The 25,627-nt window shown below is 46.6% G+C and overlaps 1 protein-coding gene across 2 annotated transcripts in view; it reads right to left on the reverse strand.

Moving 5' to 3' along the window:
* The window catches only part of ABHD12 (abhydrolase domain containing 12, lysophospholipase), a 70,302-nt gene that overhangs the window by 8,673 nt on the left and 36,002 nt on the right, over nt 1–25,627 (reverse strand). For both annotated transcript variants that reach the window (XM_041734385.1, XM_041734386.1), the window contains exons 2-6: nt 15,725–15,849; nt 8,214–8,319; nt 5,361–5,480; nt 2,563–2,593; nt 963–1,008 (exon numbers count right to left, since the gene is read on the reverse strand). In XM_041734385.1, the coding sequence (XP_041590319.1) occupies nt 963–1,008; nt 2,563–2,593; nt 5,361–5,480; nt 8,214–8,319; nt 15,725–15,849 (428 nt within the window). The remainder of the gene's footprint in view (nt 1–962; nt 1,009–2,562; nt 2,594–5,360; nt 5,481–8,213; nt 8,320–15,724; nt 15,850–25,627) is intronic.

The raw sequence follows: 25,627 nt of genomic DNA on the forward strand, positions 1-25,627 counted from the left end.
AGGTCCCATCCACATGTCTGGAGCTGGGGACTGTGTGAGATTATGTGGTTGGGGGAGGGGGAGGATGCAGAAGGGATTCAGGACGCTGATCAGCAGATCTGAGATGGGCAGCAACGGCTCTCAGGCGCCGGCACAGTAGTCATATTGTGAGTAATCATATTGTCTACACAATGCGCGGCAGAGACAGAAGCCAGGGTCGGGCCCAAGGACAGTTCTGAGAAGCTGGACAAGGTAAGGGACCTCCTGAAGGGACTGGCCCTGCCAGCACTTGGACATTAGCCCAGCGGCTGAAGATTCTGGACTTTTGGACCTCCAGAACTGCAAAATGAATCTGTGCCCTTTTAAGACGGCACATTTGTGGTAATTTGTTACAGTGGTAAGAAGGAACTAACACAATGCCCACGCTCACTGCCTGAAAGCGTGGACACCACCACCCTCGCCAGCAGGTCGAACCAAGCCTGCTGCCGCTGAGACTCCAGGAGGCTGCTCACAGCCTACAGGAGATGGTCTGTCGTCTCTTCAGCACCAAGCCCTCTAACTCATTCAAGAAAGAAAAATCACTCGGCCGAGGAAGAATCTTCCTTCTCTCTCAATAGTTCTTTTTCCCGCTTTTAGAACTTCAACAAGACCAGCTCCCCTGCCCATAAGTCATGTCTGATGACCAGCTTTGGAGGAGTCAAAGTCCAGGAAAGAAAACCCAGCCTTTTCTGCACATAAAACGTGGCCGATAGAGACACGTGCAAGGGCTCCAGGCACCAAGGCCTCCCCTACAGGAGGGGTGACCCTGGCGGCATGCAGGACACACAAAGGGGCCCGTGTTCCCCCACGACCCCCATACTCGCCATCACTGCAGGGCAGGGCACCGCCCACTGCCAGCACCACCTCGGCCTCCCAGGGGACACCCCCTCAGCGGACCCTGCCGTGGGGGGCGGGCTCAGACTCGTCCCTGCATTAAGACTCACCTCTGTAGTCAAAGGTGACCACATGGTAACCAAGGGAACTCAGCACCTGTAGAGTGAAAAATAAATACCTGGGCAACAAATCCACACATCCTAGATGGAGGGCCACTGGCCTCTGATGACCCCAGCTTGACCTCGGTCTCCAAGCCCCGCACACTGTGCCAGCTGAAGAAAGTCTGCCCCTAGGCTGCCCCATCCTGTAACCGCACGTCCGCTGCTGCTGCAGGGCACACGGATGCCCTCCGGCCCGGCGGGACACAGAAAGATGGCTCTCTGCAGCTCAGACCAACAGTGCACCCCCGTGCCCTCACGGGCTCATGGGCAGCCGCCTTCCAGGAGAGATACCCAGAGACCAGGGACCCAGAAGGAGGGCTCTACAGTCAGGGTGCAACCCAGCATCTCAGACATTAAGGTTTTTGTTTTTTTTCCAGACATTAAGCTTTTGTCAAATCTTTCCTTATAAAAACAAAATCCCTCTAAGACCACATGATCTCCTGGGTTAGGTGATAGAGTCCCCGCCTGAGCTCTCCTGGGGTGTGTCCAAGGCCAGGTGAAAGTGGGCAGCCACCAGCACCCCCAGAATCACCTCAGGGAGGTGGTGTGCCTCCTCCAGGACCTCAGCAGGGACCACAGCTCTGCAAGCACATGTCCGCCCTGACATGAGCCAATTCTGCCGGGGAACAAACCCTCTACAGCCCACAGCAGCCCTCACCCTTGGTGCAGGAGGCACAGAGGACAAGACGCAGGTGCTTCCTGGCATTCTGTCCCTCTCTGTTGGCTTAGCCACTGCAGGCGTCCCTTCTGTGAGGGAGGATGAGGAAGATGGCCCTGGGGCCACAGTACCTTTCCAGCTCTGACACTCGAGCTTCCAAAAATGATCACCAAGCAGCAGCGAGAGTCTGAGTGCTGGGAGATCCGCGGCCCCTCCGTAGTGGGCCTGAACCCAGGCTCCAGGGAGGGACCTGGCCGAGCGGAGCTCCAACCTGCAGCGAGCTGCAGGACCGTGGCTCCCTGGCCCTCGGTGCTCTCCAGTCATGCCAGAGGAGAAATGCAGCACGTAACAATTTCATTGCCAATATCTGCTATATGATCCCCAATGTCCCTCATTCTGCTCTGGAAGCTTTCCCTGGAGCAGCATGACAGGGAAGCACTCCATGGCAGAAGCGGCCACGAGGCATCGCCATCAACCCTCTCACAAGGGCTGAGGGACCCCCTGCCGTTCACGCCTCCTGCAAGGGCGGCAGGGAAATAACACTGTGGTGACTTCTTTCCTTCCTATACCACATGCACACCACGGGCCTGCCACACACACTGTGCACGCGGCTCTGCCCTTCCTATGCCCTGCGACCACAAATTTGCCCGCCAAGCACCCTGCGAACACCGCTCGGTCCTACACTATGTGGATACCACTGCCCAGCATCACCCCACGCTCTCTGCCCTCCCGGCAGCATCAGCCCTCCCAGCATCACCCACCCCACCCTCCTGGCATCACACTGTGCACACCACTCTGCTTGTCCTATACTGTGTGGACACCACTCTGCCCCCCCACACAGCCTGTGGACACCACTCTGTCCATCATACACTGCGTGCTGTCTTCACCTACCTTATAAAGCTCCACCCGATGGTCGCCTCCTCTAGAGCATCAAGGAAAAGGAAACAAGAATGGGTGTTAGCACATCTTCTCAAAAAGGCAGGCCCCAGGTCAGCACTGGAGTGTCTGGGTCCTTAGTGACTTGGTCCCCAAATCCATACAGGGAGGGTCAATGGTGGTCAGGTGACCTCCTCTGCAGGGCGTCATCGTGGCTCTATGCTTGTTTCTGGCAATACTGAGACAAGCAAGGGATAGTCTTAGCACTTTGGGGATATTTCTTAATTATTACCTTCTACTATTTTTGACCAGGTGATATACAGGTACAATAGAAAACCCCGAAGACACAGCAAGAAACACTCCTGCCCAGCATGCAGCCCCCCAGCTCCCCAGTGACCAGCATGTAGGCAGAAGTGAAAGTGCTTCTTAACTCAACACACACTCACAGGGACCTGCCACAGCCAATTCCAGTACTCTTTTTAGCAGTGGTTCACTTTCCTTCTCTTGCAGTCAGTCTGGCTCTTTCCTGCCTGCTGTGAACCTAAGTTTTGCTGCCACGGCCATATACCCTTCTGCGTATGTGCGCTCCACGTGTGGGATGCGTTCCTACACATAGAACTGCTGGGTGGAAGGTGTATGTGATTGTAAGCTTGACGACTGCTGCCCAGGCATCTTCAGAGGGGTCCTGGCCCATCTCCCAGCCTCACACCCACAGATTAGATTATGGTGGGCACTTGTCACAGATCTAAACAGGCTTCTATGGATCCCAACTGTTTTGTGTCTCTACTTCTTTGTCCAAGGACTATCTATCCCTTCTCACACTTTGTCTAGTTGTTGGGCAGCCATTACTGTGGATGGACAGCAAAGTGGGGACGAGGTCACCTCAGGCAGGAAAGCCTGTCAGCAGGCGAGCTCACCCTCTCCAGACTTCTCAGTTTTCCTTCTCTAGAGTGAGCACCATGGCCACTGCGGGTGTCGGCAGGGGCAGACAAGGAGTGTCCAGAGAGAGACAGGAATGAGACAAAGGAGGAAAAGCAATGCATTGTGCCACAGAAATACAAGGGAATGAGTTTCAGGACCAGAAGGAAATACTGCAAAATGTTTCCAGTGATCTTTGGAAAAATTCCTGCTGGCTCTCGTTGGGATTGTTCAAATTTCCTACGTCAAGCAAAAAGAAGAGAGTTTAGCACATGACTCAGTGCACAGCAGTAGCTGAGGACCGGCTCTCGGGGAGTCAGGGCTGCTGCAATCCTGCCAGGCCTGTGGTGGGGAGTGGGGTATGGGGGAAGGGGAAGCACTTCCAAAGTCACAGTGTTCCTTCAAACTGAAGTTTCAGCTGACTTGGTCTTTTTTACCATGTGACTGGTATTGCTTAACTGAATCTTATTCCCAGGAAACTAGAAAATTTGCTCATTTATAGAAAGATGCTACCAGAGCAGTTATAACCACTTGCTCTTTGAAAAGCAGAAGAGAAACCCACTGTGGCTTATCCCAGAAAGAGAAGAAAGCAAACTGCCAAGTGCTTGCATGATTCCACTGCCAAGCACTCTGCTCACCAGGCACACCATCCTCATGAGCCCCACTTCCCAGACTCCCTGCAGTGTGCAGCCTCCCTGCCCTGACACCACCATGATCTCCTTGTTGGTTCTGCCTATAAAAGGACCCGACGCCAAGCCTCCCACAGTGGCCAAGGCGCCACACTGACCCTTATCTGGGCCCTGCAGTGGCCCTGTCTCCTGCCAGCTCCTGCCGGCTCTCTCTCATGCATCCCTAAGGAAGCTGCAACAACGGTGACCCTCCTGGGGGTTTTCAGGCAATGCTCTGTTCAGAAAATGCACCTCCTCCTTCACCCATGCTGTGCTCCCACAGATTCTCCTGAACAAGGTCGACCATGTGGGTAGAAGCAGCCAATTCCCAGCTAACCTGAAGGACATGCCATTAAAACCACTCTTGAAAAGCATCTGGGATAAACCTGAGCAAGGGCATGGCCTGCCATAGACAGTGCATGCCTCAGCAGCATCCCAGCAGGACACACTGGCATTGCTGGCTTCCAGCTGAGAGAGAGAATTCACACCCATCACCAACCCAACAGCATGGCGGGGCGGCTAGTGTGGCTGGGCTTATCTGTGTGCACTCAGCTGGGATACCTCTGCTTTTAGCCGTCCCACCTTCAATGTCACCTGACTCCTCAGCACTCACTGCCTCTTGCCAGGAAGTGTGCCTCTTCCCCCAGAAGGGCATGCCTACCAGCATGAAATGCCAGACTGCCTCGCCCCTCAGATGGGATGACAAACCAGCCAGTGAACAGGAGACCACACTTCCCAGGGGCGCTGCGGCCCTCAACTATCACAATGACCCCTCACCCACTGGGAACCCTCATTCACTGTGTCACAGGCCCTCCCTCTACCCACCCCAGAGACGTCAGGAAGAAGGGACCCCCTGACTCTGGCCGAGGATCTGGGTCACAATGACAGAGACGCAGCCTCCTCCGCGCCACTCAGGTGCAGCGAGCCCAGATACGGGGCCTCTGGACAATGTTGCCCACATCTGCTTAACACGGGGTGGGGGGGTTCCCCGAGGAAAGTGTACCGGGCCCACCTGGAGGGCAGCTCTGCTGTGCTCTGAGCCTGGGGATATGGCTTCAGGGGAGTTTCACCCTGACCCCTTTCCCACCAAGCCCCTCTGCCTTTTCCTGTGTTCTTGGGATGCTTCACAGCCCCGCTGCCTGCACACTCCCTCACTGCAATGGGTCAGCAGACCCAACCAGGCCAGCACTGCAGAGACCACAAGCCACGTGGGGTCCTCTCCCTCACCTGGTGCCTGCATTCCCATGGAGGTACAGGATGATAGGGTGGCTGGAAGCCAAGGCATCCTCGTACCACATCTGGTCCTTTCCTTGGGCGTCCTTCCACCAGACAGCAGGGACAGTGTGCCTGGAAACAGAAGCAGCATGGAGTGGCATGATCAGATGAGGGTGACTGCTGATAGAAAGACACAGGATGAGAGTCACAACCAAGCAGAGAGCAGGACAGGTGGCCCGGGGAGGCAAACTGCCCCCATCACCAAAGGAAAGAACTATAGAGCTCTCAAGCTCTAGAGCTGGCTGCTGACAGCCTAGGTAGATTTTCTGACTTGTACCCAGGCCCCTCTGGGCCACAGAAGCTCCCCCTGGTAGCAGTTGGCCAGGGGTGGGGGTGGGGGTGGAGTTTCTCCCATGTGAACTGGACACTTTGTAAGGTAAGATCTAACCTGGCTTGGTCACCAGGCCTTCACCCAGGCCTCCCACAAAATGAATGCTTAATAAATACTAGCTGAATAACACCATCCCCCCTCACACATACCCATATTTTTAAGCTATACACAATTTAATTCACAACATACTTAAGATAGTTCAGGCTGTCACAGGTGCTAATTCAGCAACACTGATCTTTACAAGCTGGATCAGAAGCCTGGAAATCCTTAAGCACCATTTCTAATGTATAGCACATTGCAGAGCCTGTTCACCTGGCATCTGGGAGCAGACCTGTCTCTGTAGGAGGAGACACTACAGGCGAACATGCTGCATGAGTGACCTGGCAGTCAGCCTGGCTCATCCCACACCTGGCTGGGCAGGTGCACTCTGCCTCTCTAGCCAGAACTACCCCTCAGAGAGATGCTCCAGTGAATCTGAAGTCAGTCCACACCAAATACTGTTAATCCCTGGGGAAGGTCTGAATTAATGAGGTTTTTTTTTTTTTTTTTTAATGAGGTTTTTCTATAAAACACATTCACATTTATTAGCAAGAATTCTTGCAAATATTAAATGGCCATTTTAAAATTTTCTAGCTCTTAAGTTTTGGCATTTCACTTCTTTTTTGGGGCAGTGGGTGGGGCAGAGAGAAGAATCTTAAGCAGACTCCACACCCAGTACAGAGCATGATGTGGGGCTCGATCTCACAACCCTGAGATCACTATCTGAGCTGAAACCAAGAGTCAGATGCTTCTCAACTGAACCACCAGGTGGCCTTGGCGTTTAACTTCTAATGTTTCTTTGACCATTTCTAGAGGATCGCATTTTGGGTGGTTCTGATCATAATGATCACTTCTTCAGCAATTACAAACCCATGGGACCGAAAGGCACATTTTAAGGTCTGGAAGCTGATGCACTGCCAAGAGCCAACTGACCCTAAACCAGGGCTCCTAACACAGGCCCCAGAAGCTCCAAGCCAGAGGAGAGGGACCTGTTCCCAGGGCTCTCCTGCCCCCTGCCAGGTGGAGAGTTTACACCCCCCAGAGAGGCAGCTGAAGACCTACTGCTGCCCCAGGGCTTACACTGTCCTCACAACAGCAGAGGGTGCAGACTTGGGCAGCTGGGGCCCAGCAGCACACAGCCTGGTGTCAGTATGTTGAGTCTCTCCATTGTCGTCACTAAGTACAATCTTCTTAGGTGACTGCTGTGAGAGCTTTCAGCCTAAATATCCACAGCACACACACCCCTCTCAGAGTAGACACCCTGAGCACTAGCCACGGAAGAGGTCTTCATCTTCACCAACAATCCCTGTCCCATCTCAAAGTACAGACCACACTAATCAGCAGGAAGGCCGACTAATTCTCAACCAACATGCTCTGAGCAAAGCACATCACATTTCTGACCGAAGACATGAGAGCAAAGTGTCCCAGGTGCACACATTGGTCAGTAAATACAGGACTGAATTAAACCAGAAATAACAAAAGCCTAATCCCAGCATCAGCTCCTACAGCAGTAGGAGCATTTAATGTTCTCTACCCAGGACCACAGATGTGGCTACAACCCTTCACAGCCCACAGCACTTCACCCTGAAGCATCTCCCATGCACAGCACTCTTCTGTGAGGGCAGAGGGAGACATCACAGCTATTGAGAGAAACCCCGCTAAAGGGGTAGGGATGCCAGGCTACCTCTGAGAGAAGACAGAAAATGAAACAGAAAACTTGGTCATTTTTAATTTAGTAGCAAAAACATCCACTTGTCCGTAGGGAAAAGCAAGAAAACACATTCCAAGGGAACAGAAAGAAGTCATAGGACTTAAGTCCCACTTAAATTTGTGACTCGGGGGATCCCTGGGTGGTTCAGCAGTTTAGTGCTTGCCTTTGGCCCAGGATGTGACCCTGGGGTCCCGGGATGGAGTTCCACATCAGGCTCCCTGCATGGAGCCTGCTTCTCCCTCTGCCTGTGTCTCTACCTTTCTCTCTCTCTCTCTCTCTCTCTTTTCTCCCCCCCACCCATGAATAAATAAATAAATCTTAAAAAAAAAAAGAAAGCAGCTTATTTTAAAAAATAAGAAATAAAAAAATAAATTTGTGACTCAAAAGAGTCAATACAAGAGGCAAAGGCCACATTATCAGTGGCTGGAAGCGCTGCATGTAAAGACACTCAGCTGTTCTCAAGGTCCAGACATTCCCTTGTCTGAGGAGACAGGGGCTCCCGTGCTCACATTTCTTCCTTCTCCCTGGAAGTAAGGCTCTTGCCCACAGACAACCTGGTTCACACAGCCTTCGCTGTCTCAAAGCCTCGGAAGAGCTAGTGCCGTCTCATCGTGCTCCATTATGATCAAACTTAGCCAAGATCTCTGCTTTGGAAATGGAGGGGGAGGGTAAAAACGGATGGGCAATCGTCCTGGGCAATCCGGCCATGCTGCCGCCCACTCACCAGACTCCAATGGTCACATCTTCCTCTGGCTGGAGGTAGTAATTACACGTGTGATTCAAACCTTGATCCTGTGGTTTTTTCAAGTCAATGAAATAGGGAACCCTCACTGTGGAGGACAAAGAGATGGAAACCAAGATTAGTGGGGGCAGACGGACACACATGTACATGCACAGCAGATGCCAAGCTCTCAGGAAGTGCTGAGTCCTTTCCAACCCAAGGCAGCCCAGTCCACACAGCCCTCCGGCCTCAGGTGCAGGGCTGGCAAGCAAGCACAGGAACACTGTGAGCATGCCGGCACATCCCTTAGCAAGGGCGAGGTCTGAGCACAGATGGACCCCCTGATGGTTGTGGTTGTGTATGGTTTTTTCTGTTTTTTTGTTTGTTTGTTTGTTTGTTTTGAGAGAGTGTGAGAGAGAGAGAGAGTGAACATGTGAGGAGGGGAAGGGACAGGAGAGAAAGAGAATCTGAAGCAGATTCCACACCCAGTATGGAGCCTGACAGAAGACTCAATCTCATGACCCTGAGATCATGACCTGAGTTGAAATCAAGAGTCGGATGCTTAACCAAGTGAACCAGGCACCCCAAAGATGGAAAAACTTAAAACAAAACAAAACAAAAAAAGTTGAGGTGAGATTTACTCACTTTATAAAATGGCGACTCCCAAAAGGGCAGGGTGGTCCTGACCTCTAGCCAATCCCACGTTACATAAGGGAGTCACACACATCAGCACAGTTTTCTCCGGCAAAGAAAGTAGTTTCATTACGTAACTGCACATATCCACATGGCACAAAAGCCAAACGTGCTCATCTCCTACTGCCGTCCCATTCCTGAGCCACAAGCTTTGACCTCCCACCTCAGGGCCTTTTTGCACTTACTGTCCTCTGCATCTGAGTACCCTCCCGCCACATTTAGCTCTCATTCCTCAAATGCCTACTGCAGCTTGCTACACGTCTGCTGAAGAAATGAAATACCCACTCATGAGGACATGGGGATGCACATGCTCATTCCCCAGAAATTCCCTGACCACGCAAGGAAAGAAATCCTTCCACGAGGGTGGTTTTTGTACCTCCGGCTTCTTAACCCACCTCTTCCCCAAGAAGAAGACTAGATTTTTAAAACTTTATTACTTTCTCCAAAAAGAAAAAGGGCCATGACAGGAAGCGGCACCACATGTCCTGGTGCTTCCCACCATTCCTGCACTGTGCGTGTGTGCCCTCTCGCAGCACCTCCTGTGACAAACACACCACCTCTTCCATTCTATAGCTCCGTTAGCCACCAGCTCACACATCACAGGCCTGGGACTTACATGCAGGCGGCCTGACTCCACAGCCCACACTCCTGACCCATCACACAGGAAGGAAGGTAATGGTAAATGACCCTGACTGGCCCTCATGTCCTCAGGACGTTGATGTGTGCCCTCCCCAACCCCAGGATACACTGCAGTCCCAACCCCCAGCCCATCAGAATGTGGCCTTACTTGGAAATAGGGTCTTTACACAGATAATCAAGTTAACATGAGGTCAGAAGGTGGACTCCAATCCAGTATAGGTGGTGTCCCTATTGACAGGGGAAATTGGGATACAGACAAGGACAGACGAGGACAGTGTCAAGACAGCAGGAGAGAGCTGTGTGCAGACAGAGGCAGAGGCTGGAGGGGTGCAGCTAGAAGCTGAGGGACACTGCACACTACTGGCCACCACCAGAGGCCAGGAGGAGGCAAGGAAAGACTATGCCCAGAGTCTCAGGGAGCCTGGCCCTGCTGATACCTTCATTTCAGCTTCCAGGCTCTAGACCTGGGAGACAAGAAATTGCTATTGTGTTAAGCCATCTAGTTTGTGGTATTTCTTTTTTTTTTTTTTAATTTTTATTTATTTATTATAGTCACAGAGAGAGAGAGAGGCAGAGACAAAGGCAGAGGGAGAGAAGCAGGCTCCATGCACCGGGAGCCCGACGTGGGATTTGATCCCGGGTCTCCAGGATCGCGCCCTGGGCCAAAGGCAGGTGCCAAACCGCTGCGCCACCCAGGGATCCCTAGTTTGTGGTATTTCTAACAGCTGCCTCCAGGGACCAAAGCAGCCATGTATGGAGGTCAGATTTTACTCTGGCAACAGGACTCAGAGAAGCTCCTGAGCAGAGAGAAAGCTGGCAAGGGCCTCTGTTTCCCATGCTGTTTCAGACGCAGGTACCTCATCCCACAGTGTCCATTCTGGGACACTGGGCCATGCTGTGGAAGCTGGTGGCTGCAGCCTCATGCATCTCATGCACCAGCTCATCATCTGACAACTGTGAATGAAAGGACGTCCTCCATACAACTCTGAAAACCCAAACCCGGCCCCAGATTCCCTTAATTCCACTCATGAGACAGGAGTTATTCACCTCATGTCCCCATGCCAAACAGAAAGTGGGCGTCATCAAGGCTGAGGGCACTTGGCTTCCACCAGCTCAGTGCTCGGGCCTCAGTCTGTTCTGTGTTTGGGGGAGAAGGTGGCCAAGCTACTTCCACACTAGCCCAGAGCAACCAAGAGGACCCCCTACCTGTGAACGGTGTTCACTGAAGATTAGCAGCTAATTCCCAAAGCTTCCAGGCCTGAGGAATTTAGAAACTGAGAAGCTGCCAGATTCTACTTCAGGAAGACCTCATTCCACAAGACTTGTCCTCCCATTCACTTTTATTTCCATTTTAGAAATAATTGTGAAAAAGAAGGCAATGAATGTATCAAGTCCAGCAGACTTGGTAACAGAGGAACCTCTTGCCTCCAAGTGCCTCTCTTCTCATGGGGCCCCTCCAGAGAGTAGAGGTCCGTGGTCAGTCCTGGGGGGTCAACTCCAGAGACTTGTGGCCAGAGGAACCACTGGCAACCACTGGTCTAAGCAAGCAGAATGCCACAAAGGGATGGGGTCAAGGAGTGCAGGGGTAGGGTTAGATTATATGCCCAGGCCAGAACACACGTCACTCCTACTGGCTGGTAACAGCTGGGTACAAGGGCCCTCTGACCTCCTGTGCTATCCTTTGGCCAATGACCCTCGGGGCCCTGCTTCATTCACAGCATTGGAGCAGGGACACAGCACAGGGCACACCATAGGGCACATGGCAGGGGCAGGAGTGAGGAGTGTGGGACAGTGACCTGGCCCCTCACTGTTAGCTATGCAAGTTCGGCCTCACATGCAGCTAAGTGCACACAGCCTAGGAACCCAAAACACAGGCTGCTGTGCCTATGGGCCAGCAAGACCCATCCAGCTGCTTCAACCCCACTTCTGGCTTTTCTTCCCTCCCTTCTCCATTATCTACCCTCCAACCCACAAACTATGGGTATGATTTAGAAAGGATCTTGCACAAATGGTCTTCAGTCAATAATAGTGAGTCCATGAATAAATGGAAAACAACCCATTCTATCATCCCTTATTTAGTCCATCTGCAAATGCACAATACGGTGAGAGGCTACAGCTACTTAGTCACAATGGACACTTCTGACCATCTGGGGATCTTACAAATTGGGGCACCCCCTCATCCCAGTCACAGGTGCACTGGAAGAGGGGTGGTGCCAACAAAAGGAGGGCCAGAGGGCTCTCTGGGTTTTATCAAACTCTAACACTGTGATGGGGGGCTGCCGGGCTTCCATAAAAAGAAAAGGAATAACAAAGAGTATGGAAGTTCCTCAAAAACTTAAAAATAGAAATATCATATGATCCAGTAATTCCACTACTGAGTATTTACCCAAAGAAAATAAAACACTAATTTGAAAGAATACATGTATCCCCAGCAGCCTTATTTATGATAGCCAAGATACAGAAAAAACCCATGGCTAGACAAATGGATAAGGACAACATGGTACACACACACAACTATTACACAGCCTGAAAAAGGACAATCCTGCCATTTGTGACAACATGGAGTGAAGTAAGTCAGACAGAGATAGACAAATACCGTATGATTTCACTCATATGTAGAATCTAAAACAAAAACAGAAACAAATGAATAAACAAAAAGCAGAATCAGACCTGATCTGTTTGTAAACACAGAGAACAAACTGATGGTTGCCACAGGTGGAGGCATGGGGGATGGGCAAGATAGAGGAAGGGGGGCCCCAGCTTCCAGGTGTGGAGTGAGGAAGTGACGGGGATGGAAGGCATGGCAGAAGGAGTAGTCAATGATATCATAATCATGTTTATGGTAACACATGGTGGCTACACTCATGGTGGAAAGAGAGAAAGCTATTAAGGGTTAAAGAGACTGCTAAAAGGAAAAAGAAAGAGGAAGCTTAAGGATTATTGTCCTGGAGAATGCTGAAGCAGGTTGGCTGGCCTCTGCTTTAAAAACCAATATATAATTCATAAATCTAAATTATTAAAAAAAAAAAAAAAGCCCAAGGAGTTTGGTGCAGGCCTCTGAACTGAAATATTCCTTCTCACCAAGAGATCCTTCTAGATCTGAGGGCAAAGAAGACCAGAGAAGATATCTAGACTTCATTATTCAACCATAAAAAAGCATGGAATCTTGTCACCTGAGGCAATGTGGATGGACCTAGAGGATATTATGCTAAGTGATATAAGTCAGAGAAAGACAGATTTCACTTACATGTGGCATCTAAAAAACAAAATAAAGGAACAAGGAAACTGAAACAAAAAACTGAAACAGACCCATAAATACAGAGAACTGGTGGTTGCCAGGGTTGGGGCCGGGGGGAGATGGGCAAAACAGGGGAAGGAGATAAAGAGGTACAAAGTGCCAGTTAAATACACACATCATGGAGGTGAGATGCCAACACTACTGTGGTAAGTAAGCCTGTCTGCTGACACAGGGTGACTCCACTTACTGTGACAGGTGCTGAGTACCATACACAATTGTTGAACCTCTATGCCACACCCTTGAAACGAGCATCATACCATACGCCATCTATATTTCAATTCAGCAACAAGAAAAAGTCATGTAGACTTCGAGACCACAGAATACTGGGCATCAACCACCACCACTGACATGGAATCAGACTTTGGAATCTGAGTAGTGAAAAGCATATATGCTCATGTTTATGTGTAGAGACTCAGACAAAAGAGACCAGCAGGAAATAGATAAGCAACAACACTAACAATTTTCTCAGAATTTAATTTTCTTCTTCACTGCCATTCAGGGCTTTTCAGTTAATCTTCTGTGTTTGGAATGCACATGCAGTTCTTGCTTATGAAAATATATTTAAAGTAGAATAATGCCTTAAATCATAGGTGCTATGCTTTTTCTAAAGCTTATTTATCTGATTCATGAATGTGATTTCAGATAGATTTGATGTGAACTTAAGAATATTCTCTAATTATGTCCTGAGGCCCAAAAGACCATTTGGACTTCCTTTAGAGTCCAAATGGAAATCCACAGGATTGTGATTCCCATTTTGAAGAGAGAAAAATGGAGGTGCTATCCCCAACACACTGGCCATGGCGTGAACTGCCAACCACTGCAGGGTAGCCCTGGAGACCCTCATCCCCCATAGGGGAGGCAGCACAGACTGCTAACAAAACGATCTCTAAAACTGGGTAGTAGGTGACCCCGCTGCCACACAGCAGACACATGTGAGGAAAGGGTAAGCGGCCGGCATCTTCTTATGGAGGTGCAACTCACTGGACTAGGAGAACCCAAAGCTCTGCTCCTGTGCAACATCCTGCCATTTCATTAAGAAACCAACCAGCAACCTTTGTGGGCTGTGTCTAAAGTACTCCAAATAATGGATTAAAAGAAGACCAATTCCATTCCAATATTTGTTGGGACCCCACCATGTGGCAAAGGCACCCAGAGGCCAGCACGCTTGGAAAAGGCAGTCAGGGTCCATCCTGAGGTCTGCCATCAGGCTGTCTGCAGCCCCATAGCTTCATGTTTAATGTAAACCCAAACTCCCTTCTGTGCTAGACTGTGGACCTGTGGACATTTAAGGGTTAAAGTCAGAAAAATCAAAACTCCCTTGATTTTAGTTATGTTGTTGGTTCATTTTAAGTTTGTGCTTCTCACACTGGCCAAAACTCAAGTGGACAAATTCCTCCAGGTTCAGGTATGTTTCTGTTAGCAAAATCAAATGCCTCTTGGTATCCTACAAGTATTTTACACTCGAAACAGCAAATAAAAACAGTTCAGATTTACAAAGTATTAAACACGGACTTTACTATTTTTCCTCCTCCTCCTAGTCCTCTTTGAGCAGAAAGTCCCTTTTTAGCAAGTGACTCCTAAGTTCCTGTGATCAAGCTCACTGTAGATTTAGCAAGCCTAACTCATCTGTACGCCCAGGTAGTCATACTGCCGGCCCAGTGCCACCCCTATCGCCCTGCTTGTCCCAGGCCACAGTCACACACGGGCCATCTCAACACCTGTCTGTCCTCCCTGCTCACCTCTATCCTCTTCCCTCTCCCTCCTCTCTATTGGCAACCCTGCTGCCTCCTTCTAGGCAATCAAACCCAGCTTTCAAACCCCTCTTCCGAAATACACAAGGTTCAAACGTACTCTTTGCAAACCAACAACTAAGAGCATGCACACAGCCCACCTCAACTGGTTCAGATGCTACCCACCCCCGAGCTGAAGGCCATCACTTATGGAGTACCTGCTCTGTGTGCCAAGTACCATGCTCTATCCTCAAACTAATACTTGCACACCCAGCCTCTTCCATCCTAGCCTCATCTTGTAGGTGTAAAATGATGCTCCCAGCAATTATGTACCTGGGAGCCCTCTGCCTTCTATTTCCTAAGCTTGAGACTTCTGGACCTTTCTCTCCCACTTGCACAAAAGTAAATACACAGTGTGAAAAAAAACCACCTTTGGAACACACAAGGTCTAAGTTAACTCAGGGAGACTACAACACCTATAAAGCCAGCATATAATTCCACAGAAACCAAAGCATGTCAGGCTGATTCCCCGCCCCCCCTCCCCCCCAAAAAATGTCCTGGGCTACTTGGGTAGCTCAGGGTTAGGCGTCTGCCTTCAGCTCAGGTCACAATCCCGGGGTCCTGGGATGGAACCCTGTGTTAGGGTCTCTGCTCAGTGGGAGTCTGCTTCTCTCTCTCTCCCCCTGCCCCTCCCCCTGGCTCATGCTCTCTCTTGTGCTCTCTTTCTCAAATAAATAAATAAATAAATAAATAAATAAATAAATAAATAAGGTCTTTAATAAAGAAAAAAAGAAAAAGAAAAAGTCCTAATTATTTTTTTAAGGTGATCACTTTTCAGTGGTCATCTTTTCCAAGGACAGTGAGCCCCCTAGATGGCACAAGAGCAAACCACCTGCAACACAACCCTCTTAACATCGTTACCACAGCAGCTGAAGGACCCCAGCCGTGCAGGAGTTACCTGTGCACCCAAGGGTCAGCCCTGGAGAGCAGCACAGTCACTGCAGCAGCAGTGACCTGAGAAGGGACACAGGGAACTTTCTGGGCAATAGAAATGTTTTATTTCTTGATCTGGGTGGTAGATATATAAATATATAAATCATCATGCAAATGAACTCTTACTAAAGTTAAAGGCAAAGTGGGCACATGGCACTTACCAAAATTCAAGAAAATCAGTTTGGCCTGTATCCCAGGACACAGTTTGATGAGAAATGGAATGGCAACATACAACCCCAGAACACAGAGAAGTATCTTCTTCATTCGGAACCACAGGCCCTTTCGCCTGCAAGAGAAGAGCAATTAACAGGTCAAAGACTGTAGTCCAATTTTGCTACCGTTTATTAATAGCATTATCAAAATCACTAACCAAAATCCACATGCAGTGTTCCGCATAATAATTGTGCCAGTAATAAGATTCCCACCTGCTTTTGTTAAAATTATTATTTTAGACAGTCTTTCCATTTGAGCTTAGAACTCTCTATTGTGGGGGTAGGGGAAGGGTACGTATTTTTCTCCCCAAAAGCCAAGGGACTGGACCATCTTGATGATTTTCTATGCCCACCCTGGGATCAGAACACAGCACAGACATTAGCTCCTCAGCAAGTGCCCAACCTGACGTCAGATAGTAACCGAAATTTCATCTCCAGAAAGCGGCCAGCCTTAGGCCGCATGACCACTGTCCTTCCTGTAAGCCAGCCACAGGCGTAGGCTGCCCACTGCTCCTTGTAGGAAGCAGGAACATGAACAGAACCTGCCCAACCAGGTCTGGGGAGGGAGCGAGGAGGGGCAATAATACTGTGGCCTGTAGCTGACACTCCCTGTCCCTGTGTTCTAGCCCATGTTCCATAGGGCACCACGGGACGGAGGTCCCTTTCCCCAGGCACTGTGGGCCAGGTCTCCAGACCCTCTTCTAAGCTCACCAGGCTCCAAGGCTTCCTCATCCTATTCCTGATGCCTTTTCAAAACTGTCCCAAGTCCAGAGATTCTAAACTTCTTGGACTAAGGATTTCTCTACAACTAGAAAATTGAAGCCCCCAAAAAGCTTCTGTTTACATGACTTATATTTATTACTATTTGTCATGCAAGAAGTTAAAACAGAAATTTTAAAAATATTTATTCATGTATCTAATAACAAGAAAACCATTAATTAAATGTTAATTAATACTTGTTATTTAAAAAGTGATTATATTTTCCAATTCAAAAACTTTTCATGAGAGAATTTACAATTTTTTTTAAGCCAGCCGCTTAAAGACAGATGGATTCTACATCTAATCTGTTGTGATACGACATGTTATGTAGCACCTGGAAAATTCTGAGAGAATGAGTGAAATAGGCAAATACCTTTGGGTTATTATGAAAATCATTTCAACCTTTTGGACACTCTGGAAGGATCTTGAGGAGCACCCTTGGGAACCACTGCTCTAACTTGTGAACCACATCTAAACTTCAGTGGAGCCAAGTATTTATTTCTGGACTGTTTCCAAAATAACTATTTAAAGTGGTTTTAAATATAGATCTAGAACTGCTGACACATGCAATGATACAGATGCATCTCAAAAGCATTCTGATAAATTAAATAAGACATATACAAAAGACTACATATTGTAGGATCTTATTTACCTAAAATTCTAAAAGAGACAAAACTATAGGGACAGACAAAAAGAACAGTGGTGGCTAGGGGTTGGGGATGCAGGGAGATTGCAAGGGGCACAGGAAACTTTTAGAGGAATCCAAATTAATTTTATTTATTTATTTTTTTAATTTTATTTATTTATGATAGTCATACAGAGAGAAAGAGAGAGAGGCAGAGACACAGGCAGAGGGAGAAGCAGGCTCCATGCGCCGGGAGCCTGATGTGGGATTCGATCCCGGGTCTCCAGGATCGCGCCCTGGGCCAAAGGCAGGCGCCAAACCGCTGCGCCACCCAGGGATCCCCAAATTAATTTTATCTTCATAAAAATGTGTGGGTACACATTTGTGTTATAAATAATACCTTGACAAACATGCATAAGACAAACATGCATATCTGAGAGTATAATCCATTCACTCATTCACCTGCTTTATTTGATGCTAGTACTCTTTGGGCAGTAGATACTAGGGGAAGAAAAGGAAGGCATCTGCATGCATGCTATGTTCCCAGTTCAGTGGGGCAGACACAGAGCTCTGAGAGAGGCACCTGGTGTAGGGTGATCTGACCCAGTCTGGGCTGCCAAGAAGAGGCCACTGGGAAGAAACACTAAGTTAGCAATACAGAAGTTAACTAGATGATGTGCAAGAAGAATTTAAAATGACATCTTAGGGGTGTGTGGGTGGCTCAGTCTTCAGCTCAGGTCATGATCTCAGGATCCTGGGATGGAGTCTCACACTGGGCTCTCTACTCAGCAGGGAATATGTTTTTCCCTCTCCCTCTGTGCTCACACGTGTATGGACACACACTCTCTCTCATTCTCTCAAACAAATAAATCTTTAAAAAAAATAAATGACATCTTAAATTCCATGCACAATCTGCCCTTTCAATGATGAAGAGTGTACAACATTGTGGGTAAAGGTGCTGGGTCTGAGTTCAGATGAGCTAGATCAACATTTAACCTACCACTTACTAGCTGTGCAATCCTGGACAAGTTACTTAACCTCTCTCAGCTGTGGTTTCCTCCCTGCACAAAGGGCATAAAAGTGGTACCTCCTTTGTGGGGATTACACATAGAGTGCACACATGAGTTCCACGTCCACAATATCTAAGCCGTCATCACCATCTTCTAATTCTCATTAAAGGAAAGAGCAGGGACTGGGCATAGTGAACAGCCCTGAAAGGGAAGGTTGAGCACAACGTGATAAGTCCAAAGAGGCCAAGAAGAATTTAGGACGTCATTCTGGGAGAAAACAGAGAACCCATAAAAAAGAAAACAGCTTGCAATCAAATGCACAACCATCAACTGCCAGATGCACAGCTCATGCTTGGGTCCTCCACTCCAGCCACACTGGCCATTCCTATGTCCCTTGCATAATTTTGGTCACTCACCCTCCAGAGCCTGCATAAATGTACAGTAGCACATTTAGTATGGTGTCTAGGCAACATGGAATTTTATGTCCTCAGAGAAAGGAAAACATAGGACCATACGAAGACTTGATCAAAAACATTCACAGTGGTGTGAAGCCTGGGTGGCTCAGTGGGTTGGGCTTCTGACTCTTGGTTTTGGCTCAGGTTGTAACCTCAGGGGTCATAGAACTGAGCCCCATGTCGGGGCTCTGCACTCAGCATGGAATTTGCTTGGGGTTCTCTCTCTCCCTCTGCCCCTCCTCATACTCACTCTCTCTAAAATAAAATACCATAAAACAACCAAAAACATTCAAGAAGATTTTATTCAAAATCGCCATTGAGATAATGTAAATGTCTCTCAGCAGGTGAATGGATGAACAAATAATGGTTTGTCCTTAGAATGGAATACTACATGGCACGAGAAAGGAGCCAGCTACTGATATATGCAAACACATGGATGAACCTCAAAATAATTATGCTGAGTGAGGGGCACCTGTTTGGCTCAGTCAGAAGAATGACCCTTGATCGCAGAGTCATGAGTTTGAGCCCCACACTGGAGACAGATCACATAAAAAAATTAAATTAAAAAAACCCCAAAAAACAAAAAACCTATGCTGAGTCAAGGAAGCCCAACAAGATGGCCAGGACACCAGCAGACTTCTGCTGTGATATATCATTTCACCTAAAAAGTATTCCTGTTCATCAGTAAAACCAGCATTGTCTTTTCTGTGCTGTTTTCAGGGTGGTGGTTCCTCCATAGACAGTGGCTTTTCATCTTCCTCATATTTCGAAATAGTTTATATAAGATGGAAACTGTTCCTTATAAAGTTAAAATAATCTATCAAGAGAAACAAGAGAGAAGAAGGATATAAACAATGTCAGGAAAAATATATAATTTTCTTAATTTCTTCTTAATTATACCTACTTCTTGTGACAATTTTGTTAATTTTCTCATAAATTCCTTTAGTTACATCTCTCACTATTGCTGGTAGTATTGCTACTTATGTAGTTACTCCTTGCTAGAAGCATTCCCTGTTCTCGATCACTGGCAACAATGAACATATCCCACACAGCTGAGGAAAGCGTCACCTCTAGGTGCTAAATAGCACCTGCATGCGACCTGGAGTAATCCTGGAGGCCCACCTTTCTCCACACTACACATATCCCCATGCAGAGCAACAATTTTTGCCACAGGCTATACAATGATTCAGTGTGTTTGTCTTTAAATGTTATTCATATTATCAGTACCATAAACAGATAATCTGAATCCCTTGTTAAGAAATAGGAACTGTAAAAATAAATGCAATGAATGGACTTAGGATGCAGCCCATCACTTGCATTCTTGGGCATTTATTCCAGTGAAATGAAGACTTATTTTAACACAGGAATTTGTACATGAATGTCTACAGCAGCTCTATTCATAATAGCTCCACCTCAGTTGCTTCTCAAGAGGTGGATAAACAAACTGTCCCTATTGGCCATGGAGCACTAATCAGCAATAAAAATTATTGATTGTGCAACAACTTGGATGAACCTGGGAATTATGCTGAGTTTAAAAAGTCAATTAATCCCAAAAGGTCACATATTGTGTGAGTCCATTTATAAAAATGTTCTTGAATGATAAAGTGAGGGGCGCCTGGTGGCTCAGTTGGTTAAGCATCTGCCTTTGACTCAGGTCATGATCTCAGGGTCCTGGGACTGAGTCCCAAGTCGGGCTCCCTGCTCCTCTGCCTCTCCCCCTGCTTGTGTTCTCTCACGCAAATGAAGTAAAGTATTTTTAAAAAGAAAAAAAGAAATGCCAAAGTGACAGATACAGAGATGAGATTAGTGGTGCCTGGGTTTAGGGATGGGAGGGCAAAGGTGTGGGTGGCAATAAAGTAGTGGCAGGAAGCCTGATTAGGGTGGTACATGTGGTACCTATATCCACATGCAAAACAATCTAGACACAGACTTACATCCTTCACAGAAAGGAACTGATAATGGCTCACAGAGCTAAATGTAAAATGTGAAGCTATAAAATTCCTACAAGATGGCAGAAGAAAATGTAGGTAACTTTGGGTGGGGTGGTGACTTATTGGATACCACATCGAAGGTTCAATCCATCAAAGAAACAATTGATAAGTTAGACTTTACTAAAATTAACAACTTCTGCTCTGTAAAAGACAGCATTAAGAGAATGAGAAGAGGGGATGCCTTTGGCTCAGAACCTTGTCATGATGTCAAGGTCCTGGAATCAAGCCTTGCATCAGGCTCCCTGCTCAACAGGAGCCTGCTTCTCTCTCCCTGTCCCTCCCCTTCACTACTCATGCTCTCTCTCTCAAACAAATAAATAAAATCTTTTTGCGGGGGGGAATCCCTGGGTGGCTCAGTGGTTTGGCGCTGCCTTTGGCCCAGGGCACGATCCTGGAGTCCCGGGATCAAGTCCTGCGTCGGGCTCCTGGCATGGAGCCTGCTTCTCCCTCCTCCTGTGTCTCTGCCTTTCTCTCTCTATGTCTATCATAAATAAATAAATAAATAAATAAATAAATAAATAAATAAATAAATCTGGAAAAAATAAATCTTTTTTTTAAAAAAAGAGAACATGAAAAGAGAAGCCAGAGACTGGGAAAAAACATTTGCAAGAGACGTATCCGATAAAGGACTAGTTTTAAAATATACAAAGGATTCCTAAAATTCAACAATGAGAAAACAATCCAATTTAAAAAAGAGCAAGAGACTTGAACAGATACCTCATCAAAAAAGATATATAAATGAGAAGCATATGAGAAGATGCTAAATATTATGTCATTGGGGAATTTCAAATTACAACAATAAATTACCACCAGACACATATTACAATGGACAAACCCAAAATACAACGCCAAATGCTGATGAGGACACAGAGAACAGGAACTCTCACTCACTGCTGGTGGAAAGGCAAAATGATGCAACCCCAATGGTGCTTTCTTACAAAACTAAACATACTCTCACCGTGCCATCTGGTAATCTCACTCCCTGGTGTTTACTCAAATGAGTAGAAAACATGTTCACAAATAATTATAGTAGCTTTATTCATAGTTGCCTAAAGCTAGAAACAACGAAGATGACTTCCAGCAGGTAACTGGATAAACAAACTGTGGGTACAACCAGACAACAGGATGTTATTTAGCTTAAAATGAAATGAGCTATTTAGCTATGAAAGGACTTGGAGCAAACTTAATATCAGTCAGTGGAACTTACTGCTCCTTGTTGTGCCCAAGATCGCGAATCCAAGAACCACCAAGGAGCCGACACCGATGCAAACACACAAGGGTTTATTGACAAGCTCGAGCTTGGGTCCAAGTATATCCCACACAGCGGAGCAGGGACTTGGACCCCGAGACTAATAGGGGTAGCAGCTTTATAGGGACCAGTGGCCCATGGGATATGCAGAAAGTTGCACAGTCATGTCGGTCCACACGCAGGTGGCCGATTGAATTACACCTTACCCTATAGTATCCATTTGAGCTGGCCTGTTACTTTGGTCAGAATCGACTCGAAGTTTTGGCGGGCACAGGGCGGGGTACATTCTTGTGAGCCGGTTTCCGATTAGGGTGTGCCCAGTGGCTTGACTAGGGTGGGGCAGCACCTTAAGCAATAAGTAGGTCATGTGGGGGTCATACAGGAGGTGGCAGGTGCAGCACAAAATGGAGTTAGTCCTGCTCTGCTTGTCCAGGGGTAGGGGAATTTTTGTTAAATTTTCTGGGTCCCAGATCCTGAGTCAAAGAATCCAATCTGAAAAGGCTACATACAATATGATCACAACTACATGACACCTTGGAAAAGACACAACTACAGAGACAGTAAAAAGATTGGTGGTTGCCAGGGGTTAGCAGGGATGGACGGATGAACGGGCAGAGCACAGAGGAACAATTGTACATGGTACCACGACAGTGGGGATATGTCATCACACAGTTGGTAAAATCCCCAAATGTCCAAGTTGAACCCGAATGTAAACTACGGACTTTGGGAGGTGATGATGTGTCCCCACGGGCTCAGGACTGTAATAAATGTTCTATTATGGTGCAGGACATTGGCAGTGGGGGAGGTTCCCTGTGTGGGGGCAGAGGTATACTTGGAAGTGTCTGTATGTTCTGTTCAATTATGCTTGAATCTGAAGCTGCTCTAAAAACAAAGAGTAAGATCATCAATCTCACAGAATCAAAATAGAATGGCGGTTGTCAGGGGCTGTAAGGAGTGGGAAATGAGAGTTATTAATCAAATGCACCAAGTCTCAATCATGCAAGATGAGTAAGGTCAAGAGCTCTACCATACAACACCACTCCTACAAGTAACAATATCACATTGTATACTTCACATCTTACTAAGAGAGTAGGTATGCTAAGTGTTCTTAGGAAAATAAACTAAAACTTAACCTCTAGCTCTTGTTTTTAAGTGAACAACAATAAAAATGTTGCTTGTAGCTATCAAGTGTTTTGGGACTCCCCAGGAAACCTGAAGCCAAGGGTGGAAAATGAGGCCAGTGCTGGAGTGGTAATTAGTGGTTAGTGACAGCAGATGGAACCAACAGTAAAGAGCACAATATAGAAATTCACAGCGCAAGCAAAAAAACAACAACAACAACAAAAAAAAACGCTTTTTTTTTTTTAAATTTATTTATTTATTTATTTATGATAGTCACAGAGAGAGAGAGAGGCAGAGACACAGGCAGAGGGAGAAGCAGGCTCCATGCACCGGGAGCCTGATAGGGGATTCGATCCCGGGTCTCCAGGATCGCGCCCTGGGCCAAAGGCAGGCACCAAACCGCTGCGCCACCCAGGGATCCCCAAAAAAACACTTTTGTTTCAAAATCTCCACCGCTCTTATATTAATTAGAAAATGTATACCATTCTTATAATCAGAAAGTTCTAGACTTGTAAATAATAGGTTCTGCAAGAGTTCCATAACTAAAGGAAAAGGTTTTTGTAATCTAGAAATACAAGGCCTGCATGGTGTTCTCAGCATGCTCCTTCCTCCTTGTCCCCCAACTGCAGTGGTGCCCTAGCTGCCTACAAGGTGTGCCTGGGTAGCTCTCTGGGGCACGCTTCTTTCCTTCTCATCCTGAGAGCCTCTCCTTATACTTGACATGCATTTCTAGATTTCTGATGCTACTTCTTTTCCTTTTTTCTTTTAAAGATTTTATTTATTTATTCATGAAAGAGAGAGAGAGAGAGAGAGAGAGGCAGAGACACAGGCAGAGGGAGAAGCAGGATCCATGCAGGGAGCCCAACATGGGTCTCGATCCCGGGACTCCAGGATCACGCCCTGGGCCCAAGGCAGGCACCAAACCGCTGAGCCACCAGGGGATCCCTCTGATACTATTTCTTGATATGAATACAGGCACATCTCATTTTAGCGCGCTCTGCTTTACTGTGCTTTGCAAATATTGAGTTTTTTACGAATTGAAGATCTGTGGCAACCCTGCATTAAGCAAGTCTCCTGGTGCTATTTCTCCAATAGTATCTGCTCCCTTCATGTCTCTGGGTCACATTCTGGTAAGCCTCATAATTTTTCAAGCCTTTTCATTATTATTATATGTGTTATGGTGACCTGTGATCAGTGATTTTGACCTGCTGAAAGCCCAGATGATGGTTAGCATTTTTAACAAGTATTTGCAAATTAAGTTACATACATTTTTTTAGACATAATGCTATTGTATACTTAATACACAAGAGTATAAACATAATTTTTATAGAACTACCTTTTATATGCACTGGGAAACCAAAAAATTTGTTTGGTTAGATTTATTGCAGTATTTGTTTTTATCAGTGGTCTACAACTAAACCTGTAACATCTCCAAGGTATGCCCATATTTAATAATTAAGTATACATTCTTTTAATACCCAAAAGTATAAGCTCCCATAATGAAATTTAATTTCTCTAGATCTTATTTCAATCAGTGCTATGGTCGTTAATGAATCTCGTCAGGAAGCCTGAGTCTTTTTAAAAGGCGTACAGAAAAAAAAAATCTATTACCACTTGCATAATCAGCAAGATAAAAATATTTCGTGTAAAAAAAGTTCAAACAGAAAAAATACAAAACTGATTAACAAATCCAAGAGCTGTTTCTTCAAGAAAAAGCAAGAAAAAAACCAGCGAGTTCTGGGCTAGAAAGAGAATATACAAAATTAGGGATCAGAAAAATGAGGTAACCCCATATGAGATAATCTCTTTTAATAGAGAATTTCACGTGCTTTGCTAAGCTAATAAATTTTTATAATTCAATTATGAAAAAAAAATAATTCAATTATGACTATTTTGTAACAAAACATAAATAGTGACAATCTTCTCAAATTGTTAGGGGAAAAAAATGAATGAAACCTATAACTAAAGGAGGTACTGGGTAAAGCTATTGAAGAAATATATCCTGAAGGACACTGAACCCAGAAACACCAACAGGCACTCCCCCCTAACTTTTAAGAAATAATTATCAAATCATACCGTTAGCGGCAGAACACGGGAAACCAGACAGAATGTTCAAAAGCAAAGCTGGTTTTAGTATAATCGACAAATACAATCAATACAGTCCCACAAAGAAAACTACCAATGAATTTCAAAGTACAAAGAGATGCAATAATCCTGGTAGTATAAAAGCATATTAGGTAGGAATGTAAAACAACGCAGCTGATATGAAAAACAGCTTGGTAGGTCCTCAAGATGTTAAGCACAGAATTACCATATGATCCAGCAATTCCAATTCTTGGCTAAATACCCCACAGAACTAAAAACAGGTACTCAAGATACTGCAGACCAACGCTTACAGGTGCATTGTTCACAGCAGCTAAAAGGTGGAAGCAACCCAAGTGTCTCTCAATAGGATGGATAAACAAAATGTGATACACACATACATGGAATATTATTCAGGCATAAAAAGGAATGAAGTTCTGATACAATTATACACGATACAACATACACGAACCTTAAAAACATTATGCTGCATGAAACAGGCCTGACACAAAAGGACAGACGCCAAAGGACAAATATTCTATAATTCCACTTATAGGAG

The sequence above is a fragment of the Vulpes lagopus genome, chromosome 19 (genome assembly GCF_018345385.1).
Source record: "Vulpes lagopus strain Blue_001 chromosome 19, ASM1834538v1, whole genome shotgun sequence".
Lineage (NCBI taxonomy): Eukaryota > Metazoa > Chordata > Mammalia > Carnivora > Canidae > Vulpes > Vulpes lagopus.